General features: G+C 42.4%; 1 protein-coding gene across 3 annotated transcripts in view; it reads right to left on the minus strand.

Moving 5' to 3' along the window:
* Positions 1-26,866, minus strand: part of APBA1 (amyloid beta precursor protein binding family A member 1) — a 229,499-nt gene that overhangs the window by 29,187 nt on the left and 173,446 nt on the right. For 2 of the 3 annotated variants that reach the window (XM_054520022.2, XM_024252888.3), the window contains exons 3-7: positions 19,411-19,506; positions 15,004-15,043; positions 11,163-11,308; positions 1,476-1,508; positions 373-459 (exon numbers count right to left, since the gene is read on the minus strand). In XM_054520022.2, the coding sequence (XP_054375997.2) occupies positions 373-459; positions 1,476-1,508; positions 11,163-11,308; positions 15,004-15,043; positions 19,411-19,506 (402 nt within the window). The remainder of the gene's footprint in view (positions 1-372; positions 460-1,475; positions 1,509-11,162; positions 11,309-15,003; positions 15,044-19,410; positions 19,507-26,866) is intronic. The other variant, XM_054520023.2, reaches the window with a different exon arrangement.

Raw genomic sequence — 26,866 nt, forward strand, 5'->3', positions numbered from 1 at the left:
AAACAGTAGAATCTCTTGTGGGGAAGTTTAAAAAAAAAAAAAAGACAAATAAAAATGGCAGGGCTGTTTCTGTTTTTGTGTGCGTGAATGTAAGAGAGATTTTAAACACAATTTCTTAAAAGACGAATTTGTTCACATTAATGAATTCTCTGATTAAAATTTCTGAAAATGCTAAACGTCATCCATGTCTTAGGGGTGTTTTTGGGCTTTAAGAAAGCAATCCCAAACCCCACCCAGCAGCAGGCACTGTGAACATCACCTTCTAGCTCACTGGGGCCCAGAATCTAGGGACAGCTGCTCTACAGACACATGCATCTCTGAGTTACGATGTCACTAAGCTTCACCCTGGGAAAGGTGGAAGCCAGCTGATACCTGTGTGTCGGCATTCAGCACTTTGATTCTCTGGGTAGAAATGAAGAGATCCACTTCAGTCATTGGCTGAGATTCGCCTTCAGGAGCCTGAGAAGAAAAAATGCACCAAGAGAAAGTTTGACCACACTACCCTGGCCCAGATGCAGAAGGAGTCAGGTTAGCTAACACAGAGGCACCAAGACACAGTCACCAGAACAGCAATACAGACTCTAGGGTTAAACTGCCAAAGCTGAAGTTACCACACAGAGGATGGACACATGGACAAGAGTTAGCACCTCTAGGTTACAGGGAAAAATGCGGAATCCCCTTTTCTTCCTCCCCTATAGAAGCAGTAACTCACTGCAGTAGATTTCACTCTTTGAACGATGATGGCAAGTGACCCTCTCTGTAAGGGTTTTGAAGCCCAACAGATTGAAAAAATAGGCTAAAAAACTCATACCAAAAGACCTTGGGGAAGTCACTTAGAATTTGCCACTGCTTGAGCTGATGGGAGACAATGTTTATAGCAGCTGCAAATGAAGCCATTTGGATGCAGTTCTGGTAAGAGGGTCTTTATGTTTACACACCACCCAACAACACAGAAGAAGTCCTGAAGCCACCCCATTAAGAAAGAGCCCCAGTGCCTCAACGTCCCAGGAGTAGTAGTTCATAAGCACCTAGAAGCTCCACAACCAAAAAGCGCAGTCTGGTTCATTTAGGGCTTAACTCTGTACATGTGTGGTTATTAGCGAGTTTTCTTTTTTGCATCCAGCAATCTGACAAATCCACAAATCAAGCATAACTATAATCGAACAGACTCAAGTCCCTGCCACATCGATGCTCCTGAATGTTTGGAACTTCCATACTACTATACGATTCATTTAGCATCTCCAATCTGCTCCCTGTCGTTCCTCTTAAGTGAAATGACTAATGAGCAACAGAAAACGGCCACCTTCGGCAACTGAGTTTTGAGAAACGCTGGCTTATGGGGCGGTTCAAAAAGAAATCTGAACAAAAACTTGCTGGATGCAGAAAACAAAAACACGAAAATATAAAAAGGTAAAACAGAAACGAATGAAAAGAACAGGCATAACACCAAGCTGATGAAGTTGTTTGTACTGCACCTTCTTCCTGCTTTTGGCTAATTTCTGGGCCATCTGCTTAGCATGGAACAAACAGAGACAGGAGAATAGTTAGAAAGAATTTGCAGAGACTCAAAGTCAAAAAGGGAATTGACAAACTAATACTGAATAGTGGCGTAAAGCGTTTCTGTGGGAGGAGGACCGGCTTTTAAAAATCCCAGTTTAAAGATAATCAATGTCGTAATTCAGAATTTAGTATGTGGAAAGTGGTGAAGTGAGACAAAGGAAATGTGCTGCAGTGCTTCTTATACTTAATTGCGACTGATCTTTCCAAATAACCAAGTTTTGGTTCTGTTAATTTTCTTTATTGTATGCCTGTTTTTCTATTTCACTGATTTCAGCATAGATCTTTATTTCCTTCTACTTTCTTTGGGTTTAATTTGCTGACTTCTCAGCTTCCTGAGATAAAAACTTAAATTATGGCTTTTCAAACTTTATTCTGATATGCAAAGCTATGAATCTCCCTCTAAGCATTGCTTTGGATGTATTCTACAAATTTTTGTGTTTCAATTTAATCATTGTTCCATTAAAATTTTTTTTTTTCAAATTTCCACTGCAATTTCTTAGAACCTTTGATTATTTGGAATTGTATTATTTATTTTGATACATTTGGGAATTTTCTAGTTATCTTTTTTTTTTTTTGAGATGGAGTTTTGCTCTTGTTGCCCAGGCTGGAGTGCAATGGTGTGATCTTGGCTCACCGCAACCTCTGCCTCCCAGGATCAAGAGATTCTCCTGCCTCAGCCTCCCAAGTAGCTGGGATTATAGGCATGTACCACCATGCCTGGCTAGTTTTTGTATTTTTTAGTAGAGATGGGGTTTCTCCATGTTGGCCAGCCTGGTCTCAAATGATCTCAGGTGATCCACCTGCCTCAGCCTCCCAAAGTGCTGGGATTACAGGCACGGGCCACCGCACCTGGCCTCTAGTTATCTTTTTCTACTGATTTTGGAATTAATTCCACTGTGGTCAGAGAACACAGTCTGTATGTCAATCTTCTGAAATATGCTGAGGCTTAGCTGTATGGTCCAGCACACGACTGACTTTGGTGGATGTGTCATGTGCACTTCAAAATATGCATTCCGTAGTTGTTAGGGACAGTGTTCGATCAATGACAATTAGGTCAATTAAGTTGGTTAAGAGTATTGTTCAAACCTTCTATGTACTTGCTGGTTCTTTAATCTCTTGTTCCATCATTTATTGAGTGTGTTAAAACCTCCAGCTGTTATATGGATTTGCCTGTGTATACTGATTCTGTCAATCTTTATCTTACAGCTATGTTATAAGGTGCACACACAGGTAGGATGGTATGCCTGCTTGGTAAATTGATCCTTTCATTGTTCTCCCTTTTTATCTCTAGTAATACTTCTTGCCTTAAATTTATGTAATATTAATGTAGTTTACACCTAACTAAAAATGGATGTACCATTCTCCCTTTTGCTCACAATTAAAAGACAGCATAGTTGATAAAAGCAGAGAGTGGGGCTGGATTGTCTAAAACCAAGTCCTGGCTCTGCCACTTACTAGCTGTGTGACTTTGAGGCAAGCCACTGAATATCTCTGTGCCTCAGTTTCTTCATCTGTAAAGTGAAGATAAAAATAGTATCTGCCTCACGGGGATATTTTGAGGACAAAATGAATACATGCAAAGCTTTTCAAACAGCGCCTCATACATTCTAAGCACTATATTTGTGTTTGCTGTTATATGATTATAATTGACCTAGGTCATGATGCAATTTCTTGCCTTTTGCTAAGGCTTGCTATTTATACAGATCTTGTACAAATAATGGCGAGTCAATGGCCGAACTGCAGATGCTGTTGTGGTAATGGGAGTGGGGTGGAGGAAGAACTGCTCTCTCATATTCCTGGGTACTCACCTGGTAGAAAAGCTCCTCTGCTCTCAGCAGCACATCTCTGTTTCATTAGTGACTCAAATATGTTGCCTATACTATCTCATTGTAGAGAAACTGGATGAGTCAGCCATCCAGACACCACATAGCGAATCTCTGGTACACCCGGGAAACCAGGGCAACTGCACTCCCACACAGATGCCCTGCTGTTCTTACTGGTCGCCATGAGTTCACAGTGAATAGTCTGCTCTGAAAAAGTTTGAAGGTAGCAACTCTGTCATCCTGACTGCTGCACATTACAGGGGGAATAGTTCTGCATCTGAGAAGTGACCCTATGCTGATCTTATGCCATGCCACACCACGAGGATTCCCGCGTGGAACCCCAGAGTCTGGCCAGGGATGTTCGGACTGGCATCAGTTATAATCTGCATAACTGACAGCTGGGAGATCTTTAATGTTTGTTTTTGACCTCTCCTGAAATGATATGGCAGTAATATAGGAATTTCCATTACTTTGGATCCCAAACCCTAACAGCTGTTGGTCAAAATTCTTCAACTCTAGGGAACCGATTTGAAATAACTCTTTCAAAAGAAAATAGATTCCACCATCACTGGAGTACCCAAATTCTTTTATTTTTTTTTTTTCTGGGACTGATGTTGAGGAAGAGGATCCAAAAGGCAAACTGAGTTTCATGAAAGGTATTCTGAAACTTTTTTTTTTTTTTTTTTTTGAGACAGAGTCTTGCTCTATTACCCAGGCTAGAGTGCAGTGGTGCCAACTCAGCTTACTGCAACCTCCGCCTCCCAGGTTCAAGCAATTCTCACGCCTCAGCCTCCTGAGTAGCTGGGATTACAGGCATGCGCCACCACACCCAGCTAATTTTTGTATTTTTAGTAGAGACGGGGTTTCACCATGTTGACCAGGCTGATTTCAAACTCCTGACCTCAGGTCATCCACCCGCCTTGGCCTCCCATAGTGCTGGGATTACAGGCGTGAGCCACTGCGCCTGGCCTGAAACAGTTTTTATGAAGTTAAAAATATTCTGTGGATTTAGAGTAATACCATCTTTAAATCACTCATGATATCCAAGTACCCTGCAACAAATTATAATTTAAAATTTAAATATAACATCACAGAAGATGGGAGAGTTGGAGCCAGAATGAGAAATTAGGGTAGCAGAAAGGGGTCCAAGAGAAACATAAGGCCAGCAGGCATTTTAAAGCCAGGAATGACAACATCTATTTAAACCCTCGTGTTTCATGGGATTGATCATGGTTTACCACATGGCGGGGTGTGGTGCAAAGGACAAACTGCAGCACCACCCACCCACTTACTCCATCCACAATGTGTACTGAGTTTCTGCCGTTGTTAACACACTCTAGATTAGTCGTGCCAGGGATGCTTCTGACTGTTCTATCTTTTCTCTCCCCACTGACATTTACTGAGAACTTGCTATGTGCCAGAATCCTTCGAAGTATTTCACATACATCAGTGTAAAAGCTTACAAAACCCCTGTGAGCTACTACCCTGCTAGGTGGTAAGCCATGATCAATCCCATGAAACACGAGGTTTAAGTAGATGTTGTCATTTCTGCCTACATTATGTTATCCTCATTTTTCAGAAGAGGGAAATGTGGCACAGAGAGGCTAATTAACTTGCCCCAGGTCACACAGCTGTGAAGTGGCAGAATAGAGATTCAAACTCTGGCAATCTCACTCCACTGTAAACCTCTAGTTGTGCAACTGGGGCAAGCCTGTCATCTGTAAACTTCTCCATTTGTCTATACCATGGGGTTAACAACACGTACCTCACAATGTTCTCTACCCCATCCATTTTGAGGAGCAAATGAGATTGAGATAATGCATGTGAAGGGCCTAATACTTTACTGATCATAGACTTCTTCAACTAAGCTGGGAAATGCTACAACTTAGGCAAAGCTATAATGATAGAAATTTTACTTCTACAATGAAATCATAATTTTGAGAAAATCATAAAAGAGTGAAAAAAATCTAATCTTTGGGACAGGCTAGTTAAGATGAATATATGAATATTTGATAATGAATGCAGCTTGCCAAAATGCATGACCACAAGATACCTAAACACCATTTGTAACCTAATTGCATTAGCTTCACAAATATAGGAAGAATGGAGACACAAACACCACACTCTGGGTGGATGGACATGAAGCAGTCTCTGTGGTTCAGGTAGGGCTCAGCAGGCCACCCTATCTTCTGGTTGAAGAGCAGAGAATGAAGTGGGAATGAGAGTGGAAGGCAAGGTGGATATGCAGTGGAGAACAAGGAAGACAAGTGAGCTCATTGTGCTGGCTTCCAGTCTGGCTTTCTCTAGAAAGGGGGTAGGCATGAGTCCCACGTTGTTAGGGGAGAGATGTGTTTCTATCTAGGGCACATTAAAGACTGACAGCACATAGGACAAAACTCTCTCTAGAAGTTTCTCCCAAAACATGTTCCAGAGAATACTACCAATGACAGGTATCTATCAAATGGTGACAATTGCAGGTATCTATCACATGGTAACAATGTATATTGTGCTCAAATAAGTATGGGAGCTGCTAGTTAAAGTGAATGAAATCTTCTTAGTGCAGGACTTCTCAGAGCCTTTAAGAGGAAGAAACCTGTAGCAAATGTCCGAAAAGGAGATCTATTTTCTTGAGCTTATTTGCCAGTGGAACTCTATTAGTGACAAGCACTTAGCCTGACTAGAATGCTGCAGGGCACAGTGGGAGGAAAGATGCTTCACACACTGGCGGGTCCACCTTTCTCTAAGGCAGTGGTTCCCAAACGCTGGTGCAGAGCAGAATCTCCTGGAGGGTTTGTTAAAACACAGACTCCTGGGTGCCACCTTCTGAGTTTCTGACTCAGTAGGATTGGGGTTGGGCCTGAAAACTTGTACTTCTAATAAGTTCGTAGGCAATGCCGATGCTACTGGTCCAGGGATCATGCTTTGAGAACCAGGGCTCTAATGCAATCCCCTAAGGTATACGGGGGCTCTCTGGAAGGATATTACTTCTCAAAAATGATGACCAACAAAGGCAGAATGAACACATTAGGGAGGGACCAAAGACCAAAACAAAAAAAAATGTTTAATGACAGATGTCTTCTAATTCTGCTATTGTGCTCAGATACGTCATCTCTTAAGTTGTGGTAGATGGAAAAACCTTTAAATTTCAGAGCCCTCAGCTTACCTTCTATTATTGTTACCTAACATTCTTTTTGGCTTGTTTTTATTGCAAGTTTCTCAAGCTCAAGAACTGTGTATTGGTTAATTTTTATTCCTAAAGGGCCTATCACAGGAGTCTGCACAGCAACAGTTGGCATTTGGGGCCAAATTCCTTTGTTTCTTTTCACATTAAGTAGAAAATACCTGGCCAAACCGCAGCTCCAAATTCTCTCTCCATGTGGCAAATGAATCTTGTAAATTTTTTGTTAAATTAAGAAAACAGTAATTTTCAAAACCCCAAGTCCAAATCCAATGAGCAATGTTCAATTTTAGTATACAGTTGGTACTACATGAGTGGCAGACACCATAATCGACAAATGGAATAGAAATTAAAGACTACTTTGAAATGGAAACCTAAGCTTCAAGGTCAGCATCTGTTCAGAGACAAAACACCACGAATAACAGGGCGCATGGTGAGCAGTTCTCATTCACATCCAGCCACGTCCATCTGGTCAAACAAACAATGTAGGCAGAGGAAGAGAGGGACAAAATGGGGATCCCTGCAGGGAGTGAGGGAAGAAGGAGGAATCAGAAAACAAAGGAGGAAACTACCCCCACCTTTGTTTAGGTGAAAGTACCAAGCCAGAAATTACTAATCAGCTTGGGGTTAAGGACATTGCTAAATGGATTGCAAAATAAATCCACAGAGCTTTTCTTTCTCCTTCCTTCCTGGACGGACGCTATAAAGTCTGCAGCTTTGCTGTGCTCTACGTCCTTTCTGTCAAGGTGGCCTAGAATAACTTGTTCTGAAAGGTCAGTCTCTCTTTAGGAAACAGTGTGGCACCATCTTCCTTACAGAGCAGTGTCTCTCAAGCACATGTGGGCACCCGGTGCAAGCTCCTTCCACTTGCGCCCAGCCTGCTCAGGATCAACACTCTTTGCCCCCCAGCTTCCCTTTGCATTGATGAAGTCCGTGTATGCTCCCTGACACAGTCACTTTTTGGAGAGTGCTGACTTAAACAGGCATCTCCATTTACACTTGGAGAAGGCTTCTAGCTGGATATAACGTCAACCAATCTGATAAGCATTTTAATGGATGTAAAAGGAACATGAAGCAGAAAATATTTAATGACAGGCAACAGTTCCTTCCAATGCATAGATGCACATTGTAAAATGATACTTATAAGTTATAAATGAAATGTAACCATTTAATTTTACCACTGTATAATGAATTCCTCACGCCAGAGTAATTTGCTTGTAAAAATAAATCTATGTTTTCCAGATGCCTATTCTGCTCTAGGCAGGTCTAAAATGTATTTATAATCAGAAAGCCTCTATCTTGGTTGTTCTGATCAACAGAGCCATCTAATTTTTGACTCAAATGAACTGTGGAACTTCGGGATACCAATCCTTTGGAAGCTTTGAAGTAAAATCTCTGATTTCTTATGAGGCAGCTGGACTTTAAAGAAGGAATAACAACTCTATAGGACACCACTGTGGAAATAAAATGTAATTCACAATATAATTGGTACTGATGAGCTTTGGTACAGGGATGCTGTGTACCCCAAACATTGCTTTACGTTCAAGTGATGTGCCCCGTGCCTGCTTTTTCCCTGTAAGGCCATCTCAGCACTATCTAAGTGCCGTAAGAGGACTGGAAAGGCATAAATGTTCTATCTGTAGGAGTCCAAAGCTATCAGAGGGCTAATAAACAAGGTGTCCCCAATGAAACCTGAACCTTAAAATGTTTGAAACCTTGATGGATAGAACCTAGAAAAAACTAACCTCAAAGCAACATGCAGTTTTCAACCTCAGGAGTCTTCAGTACTCCTGTGGGGGCAGACTGCTGCTTTATTCTGGAAGATACGCCTGAACGGGCTCTGGTAGCATTCCTTGATAGGGGCTCTTTGGCATTTTGGTAGAGATAAAATCTTTGTTTTGTGGCTCTGCCCTGGGTGTTATAGGGTCTTGAGCACACCTGGCTCTGGCCCAGAAAATGCCCCCAGTCACGGTGACAAGCGGAGGTGCCCCCACTCATTTCCAAACATATCTTATGAAGGCAGTCCCTGTCTATCAGAGACCCCAAGTGAGGCACACCAGGCTTTTGTGCTTCCACCAAACCTGGGGAAGCTAACAGCACCATTCACTTGGAAGCCCTGGTGCCATATCTGGTAACCATGGGGCATGTGGAGTCAGAACTATGTCTCTATGTCTGTTTGATTTAAAGTTCTCTACTCTATACAAAATAGGATGTGACTGCACCTGAAAAGCAGCTTGCGCTCTCTCAGAGGCTTGTGGGTTGTTGTTTTGAATGCTGTGCCTGGAAGACAACTAAATTAAGATGGAGAAGACCTTGGGGAGACTTGCTGGCACAATGTCACTACTTCTTGGAAATGGGAAGACAGTGAAAGGGAACTAGGCCAAGCTTGGATGGGCAGCTCCCCAAGAACCTGGTGATGTTCTATCCATAGCATTGTTTAGTCTCAAAGTCCCAAAAGGTATGAAGGTCAGACTGTCTCCACGGAGTTGTCCTGTTGGGAGCCATGGGGAAAGACACATCTCTTTGGGTAGGGGGTGGGGGCTTCCCCTAAAAGTGGACCTTCCCACTGTCCATCATTCTGGGAGAGGCTAATTTTAGAAGAAGACAAACACCACAGAAATGGACCTTATGGCAGCAGGGCCTCTGAGGCACAGGCAAGGTTTGTGTGCCCCAGATGAAGTGACTGAGTGGATCCCTGACACATGAAAGGAACTAAAAGGTCCTGTCAGTAATCCTGACACTAGGTCTGGCCTAGCAGGGTTGTGACAACAGCCACTCTTGAGGCAGTTGCAAATCACTCCTCCCTGGTTTATAAAAACATCGTAGTCATGTCAAAAGTTACGGCATGGGCTTACTGTCCTAGGAGGAGTTAAGAGAAGGGCCAGCTCTGAGCTTGGGGGAGAAGCATTTCCTCCAAGTACAGAGAGGTGGTCAGATCAGTGGGTGACACACAGAGGCCCCAGCAGCAGGAGCGGCAGTGAGCAGCCTGAGGAGGAAGCCATGAGAGGGACGTGGGGCCATTCACACAGCATCCTGGGAACTGCAGGATAACTGGGCAGCTGAGGGCTTAGGGGCATCATATTTACGGTGTTGGTGATGGTATGAGCTGTTTACTGTTCACCACGTGGCAGAGTCTGGACACGTGACTATCATAAGAATCAGCTTGGGCATGAGGCCCAAACCAACTGCCTCTCCTCTGCAAGCACCTCTTGGAATTGCTGGTCACTTACTGTTCCTTTCTACCTCTCAGGCAGAAGGCAGTGGTCAGAGGTGTTCACATCTGCAGGCTTCCCCTGCACTCTGGTGGCACTCGGCCTCTGACACCGTCCTCTCCTCCTTGCGCACACCCCGCACACTCCCTGGCTTGCTTTGTCATTCCCTCATTCATGCTGCTGAGCTTGAGAACAAGGATCTCACTTTATCAGCTACTGTTTTTCCTCCCTGCCAAGACCCTGCACAGCTCTTCATGCCTAAGTGCTCAAGGAATAATTTTTTCTTTGATTGCAAGATTAAGGATTCTCAGTTACTGCGGTCTACCTGTCCCTCTTTCTCCTTCCACATTACCACACAAACACCAGGGTGCAACCTGGGAGTGTGTGAGAGAAGGTATGAAATATGGAATGGCTCCTTGAGGGAAGAATCCATTTTGACAGGTTGAAACTGGATAAAACAGACTCTTGCAAGTCCTAACCTATTCCAACTTGCTGGAAGTACCTGGTCCTGGACTTCTACCATGATGCTGTCCCTAGGGCTCTAGGTGACAATGGCCTCAAGGCTCGGGGAGGCTGCCCAGTGGTTCCAGGTGCTGGTGGCACAATGGCATGTGGATGACATGAACACACCTTAAGTGTTCCTGGAGTCCTGGTTTGCCCATGATTCTAGGTAGTTTTGGTATCGTGGTGGAGATTCTAGAGCTCTGCGTTGCTGCATTTATTCATGGGAATAAACCAGTTCTGGATGGTTCAAACTAGTTGTGAATGACTTAAACCAGATGAGAGTGGTTCCTCCTGGATCAAACAGGCTCGTTCCTTTTATGTCTTGATTAAACAGATTCAAACATGTTATGACTGGCCTCAAACTAGTTTAAACTGGATTAGCCTTGCACTGACCTTAGACTAGCCAGGTTTGATTTGATCAAAGGGTTCATTTTCCTTGAAGCAAGCCAGTTCAGTCTAGCTTGAACAGGATGGACTGGTTCAAAAGCAATGCCACCTAGTTTGAACCAACTCTGTAACATCAATGTTTGCCACTGACCTCCAGCTGTCAGTGGAAATCCAGTGGTACGCCTTGCACTTGAGACATAATACTCAAAATGGCATCCTTCCTCATTACATCAACTTTTCAAAGGTTGTGATCATAAGCACTTCTTCTCAAGACTGGCCATTTATAACAACCTAAATAAATCATGTTTGTATATAAAGACTCCAGTAGATTTTGGAAATTTTTGTTTTGTTAACAGGCACATGGATAAGCACTGCCTGTGTGATGTCATCTCAAACCACTCTCCTCTAAACTAAATGTGGAGTTGTGGCCAGTGCTGTAGACTGCTCAAGTGCCTACACCCGCCCACTGTCCCTGTTGGAGCACCCAGATGTCCTCACCTTGATCCTGCTTACGGCTTCCTGGGCCTGCATCATGCGCACGTTTTTGGAAGGAGTTTTGTCTGAGAGCAGCTGAGTGGAGCCAAGGTAATTGGCGGCAAAAATGATTCCATCGATCAAGTCTTCGGGGTCGCAGGGTCCCGGAACTGTAACACATAGAGCCACAGTGAGGGAAGCCATCCTGGGTTGGGGCCTGCCAACCCCCTCAATGGCACATCACCCCTCTCCCATGCCTCACTGCTGGCACAGGTGAGGCAGAGCCAACCTGCTCGTCTGAAGCATCTCTCTGTGTCTATCTGCACCCACACCTCATTTTCAAATAGAAGGCACAGTTTCTAGAATATTTTGCTTCTCTAAAACCATTTACTATGGAAAGTGATACAAATATTTACTTAAACATGGAACATAAAATTCAGCAATAAAGGATATTGTTTCTCCTGTTAGACTGTGAGCTCTTAGGGGACAAGGACCATGTCACATTCACCTCTGACTCTCTTGTCTTACTGCCACCCAGGTGGTATCAACTAGATATTTGCTGGATAAATGGTTAAATAACTAGATGGCTGTCTTTTTAGAAAAGCTTTTTACAGCAATTCCTATTACTTGCCCCCCCATTCATATCTCTTCCTCCATTTAATCCATAACGGGAAGAAACAAATTTATAGATCAGAGAAATAGGATATCTGTTTCAGAATGTCTGGATTCCTGTAATGGCTTCTGACCTCAATTGTGCAAGACAGATAACGTGACCTCAAAGCCACAGTCCCATGCTGTCAATCTTGTTCACTTACAGGTTATAATGTTCTTGGCCTGTGCCCACACACAGACCGATTCCAAGGAAAATCAAATTGTCTGTTCTATTTTACCAGCCTTTTAAGTCAAACCTGTTTTAAATATTTTAATTGGGGGCACCTGTTTCTAACCACAATTACTTGTAAACTCTAACTTGAAATGAAAACATGTCTGTGATTAATATATAACTGTATAACAGTCTACTTAAAAAGGCATTTTAATCTGCACTTGAAACATACGTATTTTATTTTCTTTCTTTTTTTTTTTTTTTGAGACAGGGTCTCACTCTCTTGCTAAGGCTGGAGTACAGTGGTGTGATCTCAGCTCACTGCAACCTCCACCTCCCAGGTTCAAGGGATCCTCCCACCTCAGCCTCCCAAGTGGCTGAAACTACAGGTACTACCATGTCCAACTAATTTTTGTAGTTTTTGTAGAGATGGGGTTTTTGCCATGTTGCCCAGGCTGGTCTTGGACTCCTGGGCTCAAGCAATTTGCCCGCCTCAGCCTCCCAAAGTGCTGAGATTACAGGCATGAACCATCATGCCTAGCCTTGTGTATTTTATTTGACCTGACTGGTACATCTGCGGAGACTAAAATGTACATTTTAACCCACTGTTAAAACCTCAGGGTCTTAAATTAGATAACTTGTAATGGAAACAATTTGCTTTTTCCTCTTGGAAGGCTAATCTGAAATGCTTTTTATTTTTATCCTTAAACATCAAGCTCATCTTGAGTTTACACAGCTGCTTCCTGTGCTGAACTACTTATCAGAGTACAGATGTAAAATAATCTACTCATTTATCTAAAACTAAGGTGGTGCTTGAAACAAAGAAATTAAAAGTGTTTTAGGAAGGGCTTTCACAAAGCATCTATGTAGTAATTAAATAAGGAAGCCTGTTATTTGTCTTATTCTCCATTTTTATAAGCAAGACTTCGAGGCTAACACTGTGAGTGGTACACAGACAAATCTGCCTCCACTACATACCAGTAATTCACACTCTACTCAACAGCCACAGGGGCCCGCTCTGAATCTTTTATAGGTGTGAGATGGATTCGGGCTATATATGATATACAGTTTCAGCTGTATAGCAGGGAAGCATATAAAATAATATATGAACAGGTCTGAATCCACATTACACTTTATATAAAGTAAAAGATTGTCAGTTCTTCTATGATAAGTTCCTGGTGATGCACTTACAGTGTTATGGAAACATAATCATTATTGCCAAACAGATATGGAGAAGAAAGATCTCATCCGGGATATGAATTTTTAAAAGTCTTCCATCTATTTTTTAAAAACCAATGTTAAAAGAAAAACAAAAATTAACTACCTTCTCTACGGGACTTCTAACATCATATATTCTCTGATTTGGCGCTATTGGTGCTATTCACTGAGACGGTCCCTTTTTGACTACAGTAAGTGTGGGTATGGGGATATGTTTAAAAGCAATCCAAATTATATTTAAATGACTGTAGAAATGCCAAGCAGCCAAGACACACAAGTATCAGACCTAAACACATTTTGAGATATGGTCTTATGCCATTTATCCTTTCAGGAAATTGAATATAACTGAATATCACTGTCATCGCATCACACCCAGAAAAATAAAAGCCCCAATTTCATAAGTTCACTTTGGGCTCAGGGATAGTATATTCTTACAAAGTTAAAAAAAAAATAAACTCTTAATGATCCTATGTCAGAGAATTGCAGGTTTTCTTTTGGCCTGTCGGAACGTGGTTTCCCTTTAGTGCTGCCTTCGGATTGCTCTGTGGATGACGGAGCACACATGTGACATCCTCATACTCAGGCTAACGCTGAGCCTGAAAAATCTCTAGGCCTGGGGGATGAATATGAAGACGCGAGCTTTCAAACTTCAGAAAACTTCCCAGAATGCTCTCACAGAATTTCAGGGCCTCACAAAAACGATGCAAATAATTTACGATGATTCAAGAGAGAAACCTGAGTAACTAAACCAAAACTATGAGCTTGTCCTGGGCTTTGAGCCCAAGGGTTCATGAAGGTTTATGAGCCCTAGTAACACTTTCCCAGGCAGTGGAACACAATGACTGTTCACGCACAGGATCCAAAGTCCAGACACACCCTTAGAGAGATGTCTGGGCGTTCTCTGGCCTCCAGAAAAGCCTCCTTCAAGGAAATGGCGATGCACCCAGGTGGACCCTCAGCACCACCTCTAGCCCGAGAGTGAGTGCCTCTTTGTGAATGAGAAATGGTGCCTGATTTGGTGCCCCATTTGGATGGTACAATCTCCAGATGGAGTGCAGAGCTTGGCTGAACTTTGGTCCCACTTGGCCTTTGAGTAGGTGCCTTGTGCAGTGAGTAACCTGCACAACCATGTGCGGCAGCCCCACAAAGACACCAGTTTCCAGAGAGAATTTCCAGCCTGCCAATTCATAGCCTGGCTCTGCACTGCCAACTGTGGGATCTTGGGCAAGTTACCCTCTTGATGCCTCAGTTGTCTCATTATAACATGGGGATAATAATAAAACTCACTTCACAGGATTGAAGTGAGGATTCAATTAGTTATTACATGGGAGGTGCTTAGAACAGAACCTGGCAGAGTAAGCATGCGGTAACCGTTACTATTACTAGCTCATCCACGTAATAGATGAAAATTGCTGGGAAGTTTTTTCTTATTAAAAAAGACCGAAATTTCTGCCTTAGTTGATGTTCATTTCCACTTGAATTTTTCTTTTGAATGTATGAGGTGCACAGAGACAGAATAAGGTGACTTGGGTTTTGGATCCAGTGTGAACACTGCTAAGCTGCATGACACTGGGTAAAGCCCACAGCTTCGACTCCAATTTCAGAGTCCTCAGCCACATAATGAGCAAAGACGTGAGGAGGATTTCTGAGAGGCTCCCAGCTATCATCCTTTGAGTCTAAGCTCCTAAGACTGTTAACACTGTGAATAAGTGACTTTGTGGCCTTTCTTCCCTTCTGTTGTCTTGTATCTCAGTGCTTCATATGCCCCAATGCTAAACGATTCATGAATGACTCAGTGCTCAATATTTTCTTTTCAGCTCTTACCTTCAACGTAGGTTGGGAATGAAGCCAAGCTTTTTCTTGACTGTAATCAAGACAAAGAGGTTTCAAAAAGAGCAAAGCATAATGAAATATGCATTAACACAATCATCCATGCAACATGAAAAATAAATACATAATCAGTGGCAGTTACCAGTTATTGGTCGTTTTTAGTTAGAGAAAGTAAAGTGCAGATAAACATGCATTTATTAGTAAAGGTTACCTAAAACCCAGAATAGTCCATTCATATTTTAGATAATCTAGAAATCTTACATTTCACAATCAGAGAGGTATTTGCCAACTAAAAAACAATCCCACAGACAAAAATCTCTAACAACAATAAAAAGGGCACACTTCGTATTCTTAAAGATCTGCATTTCCATGTGAAAAACTGATTAGTGAAAGCACCAATGCTATGATTATATGTTGAAATTAAGAATTCTCTTAGAGAAATTTATTTTACTCTTTGCCACAGTGATCTCTCACTGTGCTAAAAATGTGTGCTAGAGTTTTTAAAAATCTCTTCCTTTCATCTCCTACTGATTCATTTTAGTTGAAAAACTCCATTATATAAATCATTATTGTGTGTTATCTGAATAAGAACACAACAAAGGAGTAAATTAAAAGCCCTGGAATTTCTTTTGCACCTCAGAGCAAAGGTCAGGGTTCTCACAGCACTGTTGGAAGCAGAGATGATGAGCTAGACACCTTTTAGAGCCTGACTAGATGGCAGCTTAACTGCCTGCTATCAGAGGAGCAAAACTCACCATACGTTCCTTTCAGAAGCAGATGTCCTAGATGTAACACTGACTGAGATAAGAGAAAAAAATTCACCCCTGCTTCCACCAGTAGTAGAATTTGTAACTGATATGTCTGGACCAGGGTGACACAAGCATCACAGGAGAGTGGAGAGCTAGTGTTAAAGACAAGTCCCTAAAATGGGCAGAAGGTAATGTTTACATGGCCAAGAATTCCATTGCTGAGAACCTACCCAGTCTTAGGTGATTATTTAAATGCATGACTTTAAGAGGAAAGATATCTGGCACTGAATAGCTGTTGGATAGGCTGACCTGCATAGAGGGAAGACTCTGGGGTGCCTGGCAGGCTGGATGAGGAAAGCGCCCTGGGTGAGTGTTGGGATGTGTCATGGGGAGCAACTCCCTAACCTAGCACTTGACACAGTGCTCTTTCCTTGGAGGATGGGAATGGCAAAGGGATGATAACTTAGTTAATACTTGGACAACAGTCTAAAAATAGTAGTTTTAATTGTTTTGTGAAAAATTGGGGCAGTTGAAGAAACCTAGTTATAAGACTCCAGCTCAATTCAGGATAATGACAATTCAACACTAATCACACAACAATACATTGTACAGGGCAGCTTTTCAGTAAACCTGCTGCATGTGTGCTCACTGGGATGAAATGGTTCTGCACACCAAAGTGGGTGGGTTTCTAGTGCACCAGGAATGAAAAGTTACTGGCTAGTAATGCATTTATGAGAAAATGCACACCAAATAAAAGCCAGGATATGTGGATAGGGGGAAAGAGAACTCCAGTTTCAGCAGTGCTTTACGTTCATTTTATTTTCCACTTACCTAAGTGAGAAGATAGGCCCAGTTGAGAGCCAGCAGCCAAATCTGTCTAATTTAGGTTGGTTTAAAGAAAAGAAAAAAACCCTCGTAACTTCATGGTATGCAGATGGAAGCTAGCATCTTCATAGGGGCCTAAAACTTTCTAAGTTATTATTTTCCAACCATTTCCCTACCCTTGTCCCAAGTAACTAGAGCCTGGGGTAATGGGAGTTTGTTTAATCAGAATTGCTTAGCCTCCAGGTATATCTAAGAAGTCAATTCACATTTTCTTGCTCTATTTCGATACTTTCTGAATGCTAGACAGTGTCCAGATTTTAGCAGAAGCTACAAAAGAATTACTTTGGTCTATAGCTCTAAAAGCTGCCGTTTTATTAAGAGCTACCCCAACATGGCACATGTATACGTATGTAACTAACCTGCACACTGTGCACATGTACCCTAAAACTTGAAGTATAATACAAAAAATAAAAAAATAAAAAGATAAGTTTGAAAAAAATAATTTGGCAAAATAAAGTTTACCATCTTTAAAAAAAAAAGAGCCGCAACAGAGGGCATTTGGTACATTCACTTATTCTCTATGCATGAGCTCATGACTAGCTTTCTTAGTCTCTGGGGTAGTAAATTTTTTTTAAAAACAGTTTTGTGAAATGAAAGAATCTCTAATTATTACACACAAATAGGATTTTCATCATTTCTAAGGATATGTAGAAACATGAGCCAAGTCTAGTAGGAACTGAGAAACTAACAAATTTGCCTTATTATATCTAATGCATAATCAAATGCTGAATATTTAGATGTCTGGTTAGCCCTTTATTTCACGTGTGGACTGAGATGAACATCAGTTGAACCTTAACTTTCAAGAAAAAATAAATAAAGTTGCATTTAAAAAGCTAAAGGCTAAGATCTTTGGGATTTGTGTTTGGGGGTCACACAAATCGACTCATGTGCAGAACTTGGAGGCACAATTGGACAATTGGAACAATGACAGACAAGGTACCTTGTCCATGTAGTCTGCGACCTGCAAACACTTTCTACTCCAGCAGTGGCAGATCTTGGCAGTTAAGAGCACGGGTTCCCATGACCTCTGGATTTGAATCCTGGCTGACCACTTGTGAGCTCTACGAACTCAGGTAAGTTATTCAACCTCTTAGCTTTTTCAACCAGCAAATGAGGACAGTGATACTTACCTCACAGAATTATTTAAAGAATTAAATGAGACACTATCTGTGATTTTTCTCAGCCCAGTTCCTGGAACATTGTCAATGCTCAAGAAACGATAATGCTCATCACTGTTATCATCATGGCACCTGTCCTTCTTTTCTTCTTACTATTTGTTCTCACCCAACCATGTGATATAAGAATGAAGCAAACTGTGGAATGGTGGGAACAGCAGAAACTGTGCCCTTGTCACTCGTGCTCCCAATGGCCAAGGGTCTGAGGCTCAAGACCAGAGGAGACCAAAGTATATTTCTAGTCTAAATTCTAATGTTGGTGTCATTTCAGAGAAGGTCTATGTTTGTTTGTTTGGTTTAATATGAACAGATTAATAAAAAATACTTTCCTTTTGCGTAAATATTTAATGGCAAATATATGGTATTCAAGGGTGCCTTAAGGGTAAATTTTAACTAAGGGTCCCTTTAAAAGCGATCTGCCACTCAGTTTAAACAGAGATTTTTTTTTCATTGCATTTAACATAAAATTATCAGCAAAATGAGGGAAAAGGAAACCATCGCTCATCATGTGGTTTACCTCTTTAACACATCTCCTCAGTGTTGATGAGGGAGAGCTATATTTAGAGTGAGCTGAGCCCACACACAGATTATGGCGCAGACCAACATTTACCTGATGTTGGCTCATTAGCAGGTGTGGATGGCAGTTCACCAGGTGTAAAAGGACCCTGGGTACAGGAGAAGGCAGTGTCTCCCCTCTGGGGCTGCCCTTTCTCAGACCCAGACACCTCCGTGGAAGAAAGCAGCATCTTCTCACTGAAATGCTCCACATCAGCAAGGCGACCACAGAATTTGTTGTCCAAAAGGGATACTTTACAGCTGCACTGTCTGGCAGTCTGCAGCCACATGTGGTTATTTAAGTTAATTAAAATGGGATAAAATGAAAACTTCAGTTCCTCAGTTACACTGGCCACATTTCCAGGGTTTGACAGGCACATGAGGCTAATGACTACCATAGCGGACAGAGCAGAAGTGGAACATTTCCAGCACCGTGGAAAGTTCTCGCAGGCGGCACCGCACCAGCAAGAGAGAAGGGCGCTCATAAGGTGGGCTGCCTGGACAACAGGTGTGAACTGGGACCACACCCTACATAAACTGGGAATGCATGGCCACTCTATTCTTATGAAAGATATCTCATTTGGGCCTGAAATAAAGGGTATTTAAGAAACTAACACATTTCCCAAAGCACACAGCAACTGCAAGTCCATGGCATCAGCAGGCATGTAATGCCAGGAGGAAAGATGCTGTACGTGGAGTTTTTGGTGTCTGAGGTCAAGTGCTGTTCAACAGAATTTCCTGCAATGATGCAAATGCTCTGTAATCCACCCTGTCCGAGCACTTGAAATGTGGCTACTGTGCTTGAGCAAATAAACTTTTCATTTTATTCATTAATTAGACATCTGCAGCCAGTGGCTATCAAACTGGATGACATGGCTTTAACAGGTGAACTGCACACTGGAGAGGAGAAATCAGGATTGTTCTCACCAGGGTAATGTGGGTCAGGAGCACTGTAGGATGCTGTATTAGGAAGCCCGGAACAGTATTAGAGTAAAGCAAAACGGCCCGATGGCTTTGGTAACAAAACGGCACCCTACCTCTTTATTAGTGGAGGCTTCCGCAGGGTCACTGGGGTGAAGAGATGTGCTTGATGACTCTGCACCCAAGGGTGAGGAGCTGCCAGGAGACGGAGACTAGAACACAGCAAGAGGAAACACAGTGAGAACTTGAGAGACTCAGCAGACACTTGGCTGGGGGAAAGGGGCCAGGAGACAGAAGCAAAGCAGAACACAACTGAACAGACACTGCAGTGGGGAGAAAACCTCTTAAAAAGGAGCTGCCAACTGTACATAAAACACTTGTGGTTTTCAAGTTTTCTTTTTCAAGTCCCGCCACGCTTTCAAAGGAGCTTTCATAGCTATGGGCGTTTTTTCCCTTAGGCCAAATGTTGAAAGAAAATACACAAAAGGTTGAATATCAAAAATCCTAAATGAATCGAGCTAAGGATATTACACAAACATGTTTAAAACATTTTTTTCTTACTGACGAAGCCAAATATTTAGGGTACCAAATGTCTTATAAAATTGCCGGCCCCAGATGATCCACATGAAAAAGTAAAAATTAAAACACATTTTTAAAGAGGTAGCTGGGCCTGATTTTGATGGCTAGAAACCATACCACCTGTATTTTCCTAGTCAATTCAGATTTCAAATATTTTGTCTGATTTAGTCTACAGGCTATTGAAAATTCAGAGAAATTTCAGCATTTTAACATCCAAACACTACCTTGGATGCTCTTAGAACAGTTCAAAAATCCCTTGTCAAACGGTGTATCGCAAAATAAGGCTTAGAAAAATAGGCTCAGGGAGAACGGCCTGGTTGGGTGTGGTATTGCCTGGGATGATGGGACCCCAGCTCCCTGTGCAGGCAGGCCCTGCTAGATGTGAAGAGGAAGCTCCCAGGTCGGTGTACACAGAAGGTGCTCCATAAATATCTTCTGAATGGATGGGCAAATAAAACAAGCAAGCACAGGGATGGGACTGATACAGGCCCGGAAAACACTCCCCAGCCTATAGCCAAACATTGTTGTGTGCTCTTGAAATCTTGGGAGATGAAAGGCATCCTCTGGTGAGCCACAGAGATGCTTAAGAATTCCACAGTGATGGTCCTCTGAGAGGAAGGCTGCACTACTTCACAGTCTGTTGGCAATGTTTGACAAAAGGCATAAAACACAGAGAAAAACTAAACAGAGATGTATTCTCTCAGGAAGTGTGGGGAAGCGTGGGGATGCGTGGGGAGGTAAGTCCTGGGCAAAGGAAGCAAAATAACCCTAGTGCTTGCGTGAACCCATGTCTGATCTCTCAGGACCAGCCCCCTTGGGGGAAGCTGAGGCACAGAGACATCAGTAAAATATCTTCATGGAAAGGGATAATGTTTCACACAGCAATGGTGCTGGTGTTGGGGCCGGTGGGGCTGATAGACAAGGGGGAGCTTGGTGAGCACTGTGTGAAACAAACAAAAAAAATAAATCTTTTCCAAAAAGTCTGAATTATGGAAAATATAGAGGGCCACAAATGAACAGAAAGATAATGCAGTGAAATTCATTTTAATTCAGATGAAGAAGTTGTATGATCCCAGCCTAATGCTGTGAGACTTGAATTTGTTTCCTGTGATCCCATACACCTGATTCTAGGCAGGGAGGTCAGGACAATGAACGAACCCCTTAAATATTCACATGCAGACATCAGACACTCTGTGGGGAAGCCAAGAGGGCAGGCCCAGGGTAACAGCTGGCATAAAGAACCCCAGGCCCCACAGCCCTTGGCTGCAATAAAGTAGCCCCACATGCCTTCAAGAAGAAACACACACAACTTTTATTTGGCACCAAAGAGAGCTGGTGGGTACTTGCCGATTTTGCTCTCTGGCTGACTCCAAATTAATGTAGTAAAGTCTTCATGAGAATTTAATGCCTTTAAATTTCCCCAGTTTTTCAAATCTGAAGAGCTTCTTCGGATATGTATGATTCTATTTTTCCCCCCAAGTAATTTTCTGTCACAAAGATTTTAAGGGTCTGGCCCCCGGGGAACCTGGTGCAGCTGGATTTTCTTTAATTGCATGGTTTGAGGGCTGTATCACACCTTCATTAAAAACAATCCTCCAGAGAGTCTCACATTTCCTATTTCTCAATTGCTCTAAATCTTCTAAAAATAAATTCTTTACAACATTATGAGGACCTGATGATCTTAGGATGATGTAAGAAGACAGGTTATACAGACAGAGAGCAGGGGCATGGAAGAGGGAGCCCAGACCCCATAGTAAAGTGAGGTGACTGCTGCTGAGTACCCATATGGAACAGGGGGAGGAGGCACAAATGAGCCTGCAGTGGGCACTGCCCTTGCAGAGGCTCTGGTTGGACCCACACCAACCTCATCAGGGACCGCTTCCCTGCAGACCCCGGGTGCTCTCGCCTTTGGCACATGCTTGAACTCATTCGAGTTTCCTCCTATTTGCATGTGCAATTAATGACCTCCACCTAGAAAGTTCACCCTCATTCTTTCCTATATTCAACATTCAGCTCAAAAGCACTCACCTTGCTGAAGCTTCCACAGACCCTATTCACAGTACATTCCTTTTCTCCACAGCCACGTGCCATGCTGTGTAATCATCTGTTCACGTTATGCCCCTTCTCCCCCAAGAGCTCTCAGGAGGTAGGGACCTTGTCTTGTTCATGTTCATCCTCCAACTGCCTCGCCTTGGGTCTTGTGAACAGTAGGCACTCGATAAATGTTTGCTGAATAAATGGCTTCAGTTTATTCAGCTTTACAATGTTTTCCAGCTTGCATAAGAAGCAGATATGTTACAGATGCACCCAATGCTTTCTTCATTTTTCAGTGGTCAATGGTAGGCCCTTTTCTGATACAGCATCCCTCTAGTGTTGTGTGTAGAATATTCAACATGCAGTTTTTTTAAACTGAAAAACTTTTTTTTTTTTTTTGTAGAGACAGGGTCTCGCTATGTTGCCCAGGCAGGTCTTGAACTCCTGGGCTCAAGCAATCCTCCTGCCTCAACCTCCAAAAACACTGGGGTTACAGGTGTGAGCCACTGTGGCTGGCCTCGATTTGCATTTTGAATTAGAGAAATGGTCTTTGCCTTTGATGACTGTCACCTGGGCTCCAAGGACACTCTTGATGCAGAAAGCTGTCCCCAAATGAGAGAGGACCCTGTCTAATGGAAGCCTAAAAATCACCACACCATTGCCTAAATGTCAAGGGTGGACAGCTTCAAAACAGACATGGCCCCGTGAAGCCTAAACAATGGTGTTAGTGTTTAACTCATCTCAAATGTCTGCTTTACAAGACCTTTGTCCACTACGTCCAACTTCCACCTTGATATACTCTTAAAAATGGAGGAAAAAAAACAGAAATTACATAATACTGTTAACTTTCAAAGAATACATTGGAGGCAAAATTTAGGCAATGAAATATGATAGAAAAAGTAAAATTATTGTCACATATATCTCTGGAGACTCACGCCTTCTGGGCTACTGGATGGATATCCAATTTTAAGCAAATGAGACCATGTGCTTGTGAGGATAGGATGCAAATGCAGGGTCAGGAGTTCACAAAGGTAAGTGCTGAACCCGGACGTCTATCTAGGACACAGTGCGCAGAGATGACTCACCAACAACTCCCTGTTCTACGTAATTACAAGGTCTCCTTAAGCTAACAACTCATCTTCTGCAGAAAATGTTCTAGCAGATTCTCTACAGCTACCATCTAAGTTTTACCACCACAGCTTTGGGATTCCACAAAGCAAAGCTTTCAGCCTCAAGACCAGGTTCCTGAATCCCAGACAAGAAATGTATCATCCTATACATTGGCAATGGAGCCAGAGGTGGGTAAAGGATATAAAAGTATCCCAAGGCAAAGCTGATCATTCATTTTAATTCTTTTTTTTTTTTTTTTTGAGACAGAGTTTCACTCTTTTTGCCCAGGCTGGAGTGCAGTGGCGTGATCTCGGCTCACTGCAACCTCTGCCTCCTGGGTTCAAGTGATTCTCCTGCCTCAGCCTCCCAAGTAGCTGGGACTACAGGTGCACACCACCACACCCAGCTGATTTTTGTATTTTTGGTAGAGATGGGGTTTCATCGTGTTGGCCAGGCTAGTCTCAAACTCCTGACCTCAAGTGATCCAACTGCCTCAGCCTCCCATAGTGCTGGGATTATAGGCATGAACCACTGCCCCTGGCCTCATTTTAATTCTGACTGAACATCTCTTAGGGGCAAAGACAGCACTTCTCGTGGTAGCGGGGAGACATACAAATAGCTCCTGGAACTTTCAGGCTGTTTGAAGGGAAGAGAAGCACCACCACAAGTGATTATTATTTATTTGTTCCTTCGACAGACATCTCAGTGCCTATCTGTGTTCCTAACACTGGGCCAGGAAACAAAGAGGAAGGAGACCTGTTTTCAGAGAATGAGAGGAGGCAGATATGGAAAGGCAGGTCCCCAGCAGGTAGCCAGGATGTTGTTCTGTACAGTGGAGACACAGAGGGAGTGGTCAGTTCTGCAGGAGGGGAGGGGTGTGCATCAGGCAATGCTTTGTGGGGAGGTGGTGCTTCAGCTGAACCCTGAACACCATGTGGTCTTCACAGAGTAGTATGGGACAGGAAAGCAGAGGAAGATACTGGAAACACAGGCAGGGAGGAGGAACAGCACAGCTCTGGCAGGTGAGAAATGAGGCTGCGGAGCCGGGTTGAAAAACTGGATATCCATCCAGTAGCCCAGAAGGTGTGAGTCTCCAGACAGACATGTGCTTGTGAGGATAGGATGTACTATCATTTGTGCACTATCATCATTTGTGAGGATAGGATGCACTATTATTTGGAGTCTTTCTCAAACCAGCTGCTGACAATGGAGAAACCAGCGGGGTTGCACTGGTTAGAGAAGGAATGATGAATGGCAAGAGTGGTAACATTAGAGGTGCTTCCAAAGAGAATGACAGGAATATCAAATAATTAAGAAAGGGCCTTAAGAAAACTGAGTCAGTCCTTAAATATTTTTACTGAAATGTTTCTCCTCATGATTGAGATGACCCTTTCTGAAACATGCTGCAAAAGTCACATGTGATTTGAAGGTTATTTTGTGTGATTCAGTGACTTTTTTTGAAAAAAAATTATAACTAAGATCAATACTACGTCATATAAAATCAGTACTACTTCTCTGTTCTAAGAATTCATGTACAGTTGGAACTACAACCTAGATGTTGATAGTCAAAGGGTAAACTAAGGTTATATTTATATTTTTTAGTATTGCTTTCAAGGTAAAGTTCTAACTGAATCACTTCTTACCCATACTTTGAGAATGCTGGTCATCATTTCAAACGAATGAATGTTCAGCAGCTTTTTGAAGGTACACATATGCAGGAATTCCTTAGAGCACCTCTGCTCCAGTGGCTGAAGTGTGGCATGACGGCTGCCAAGATGGACAAGGGGTGGAGAGGCCACCTACACTGGCTGGGCCAGAAACCCTTCTATTGGAAGAGACACAGAATCATGTCCTATCACAGCACTTGGGACTCGAAAGGCTCTGGAATAAAGCTTGTTAATAAGCAACTTCAGCAAAGTCTCGGGATACAAAATCAATGTGCAAAAATCACAAGCATTCTTATACACCAATAACAGACAAACAGCCAAATCATGAGTGAACTCCCATTCACAATTGCTTCAAAGAGAATACAATACCTAGGAATCCAACTTACAAGGGATGTGAAAGACCTCTTCAAGGAGAACTAGAAACCACTGCTCAATGAAATAAAAGAGGACACAAACAAATGGAAGAACTTTCCATGCTCATGGATAGGAATAATCAATATCGTGAAAATGGCCATACTGCCCAAGGTAATTTATAGATTCAATGCCATCCCCATCAAGCTACCAATGACTTTCCTCACAGAATTGGAAAAAACTACTTTAAAGTTCATACGGAACCAAAAAAGAGCCTGCATTGCCAAGATAATCCTAAGCCAAAAGGACAAAGCTGGAGGCATCACGCTACCTAACTTCAAACTATACTACTATAGTTTAGTTTGGTTACTATAGTAACCAAAACAGCATGGTACTGGTACCAAAACAGAGATATAGACCAATGGAACAGAACAGAGCCCTCAGAAATAATACCACACATCTACAACCATCTGATCTTTGACAAACCTGAGAAAAACAAGCAATGGGGAAAGGATTCTCTATTTAATAAACGGTGCTGAAAACTGGCTAGCCATATGGAGAAAGCTGAAACTGGCTCCCTTCCTTACACCTTATACAAAAACTAATTCAAGATGGATTAAAGACTTACATGTTAGACCTAAAACCATAAAAACCCTAGAAGAAAACCTAGGCAATACCATTCAGGACATAGGCATGGGCAAGGACTTCATGTCTAAAACACCAAAAGCAATAGCAACAAAAACCAAAATTGACAAATGGGATCTAATTAAACTAAAGAGCTTCTGCACAGCAAAAGAAACTACCATCAGAGTGAACAGGCAACCTACAGAAAGGGAGACAATTTTTGCAATCTACTCATCTGACAAACGGCTAATATCCAGAAGGTACAAAGAACTCCAACAAATTTACAAGAAAAAAGCAAACAACCCCATCAAAAAGTGGGCGAAGGATATGAAGAGACACTTCTCAAAAGAAGACATTTATGCAGCCAAAAGACACATGAAAAAACGCTCATCATCACTGGCCATCAGAGAAATGCAAATCAAAACCACAATGAGATACCATCTCACACCAGTTAGAATGGCGATCATTAAAAAGTCAGGAAACAACAGTTGCTAGAGAGGATGTGGAGAAACACGAATACTTTTACACTGCTGGTGGGACTGTAAACTAGTTCAACCATTGTGGAAGACAGTGTGGCGATTCCTCAAGGATCTGGAACTAGAAATACCATTTGACCCAGCCATCCCATTACTGGGTATATACCCAAAGGATTATAAATCATGCTGCTATAAAGACACATGCACACGTATGTTTACTGTGGCACTATTCACCATAGCAAAGACTTGGAACTAACCCAAATGTCCATCAATGATAGACTGGATTAAGAAAATGTGGCACATATATACCATGGAATACTATGCAGCCATAAAAAAGGATGAATTCATGTCCTTTGTAGGGACATGGATGAAGCTGGAAACCATCATTCTCAGCAAACTATCGCAAGGACAAAAAACCAAACACCGCATGTTCTCACTCATAGGTGGGAAATGAACAATGAGAACACTTGGACGTAGGAAGGGGAACATCACACACTGGGGCCTATCATGGGGTCGGGGGAGGTAGAGGGATAGCATTAGGAGAGATAGCTAATGTAAATGATGAGTTAATGGGTGCAGCACACCAATATGTAACAAACCTGCACATCGTGCACATGTACCCTAGAACTTAAAGTATTATTTAAAAAAAAAAAAAAGAAAATCAATCAACTCCTAAGACAATGGGTTTAGTCCTCAAAGCCACCATTATCTGCTTTCCTATATTAGGCTCC

This window comes from Pongo abelii, chromosome 13 (assembly GCF_028885655.2).
Source record: "Pongo abelii isolate AG06213 chromosome 13, NHGRI_mPonAbe1-v2.0_pri, whole genome shotgun sequence".
NCBI classification, from domain to species: Eukaryota; Metazoa; Chordata; class Mammalia; order Primates; family Hominidae; genus Pongo; species Pongo abelii.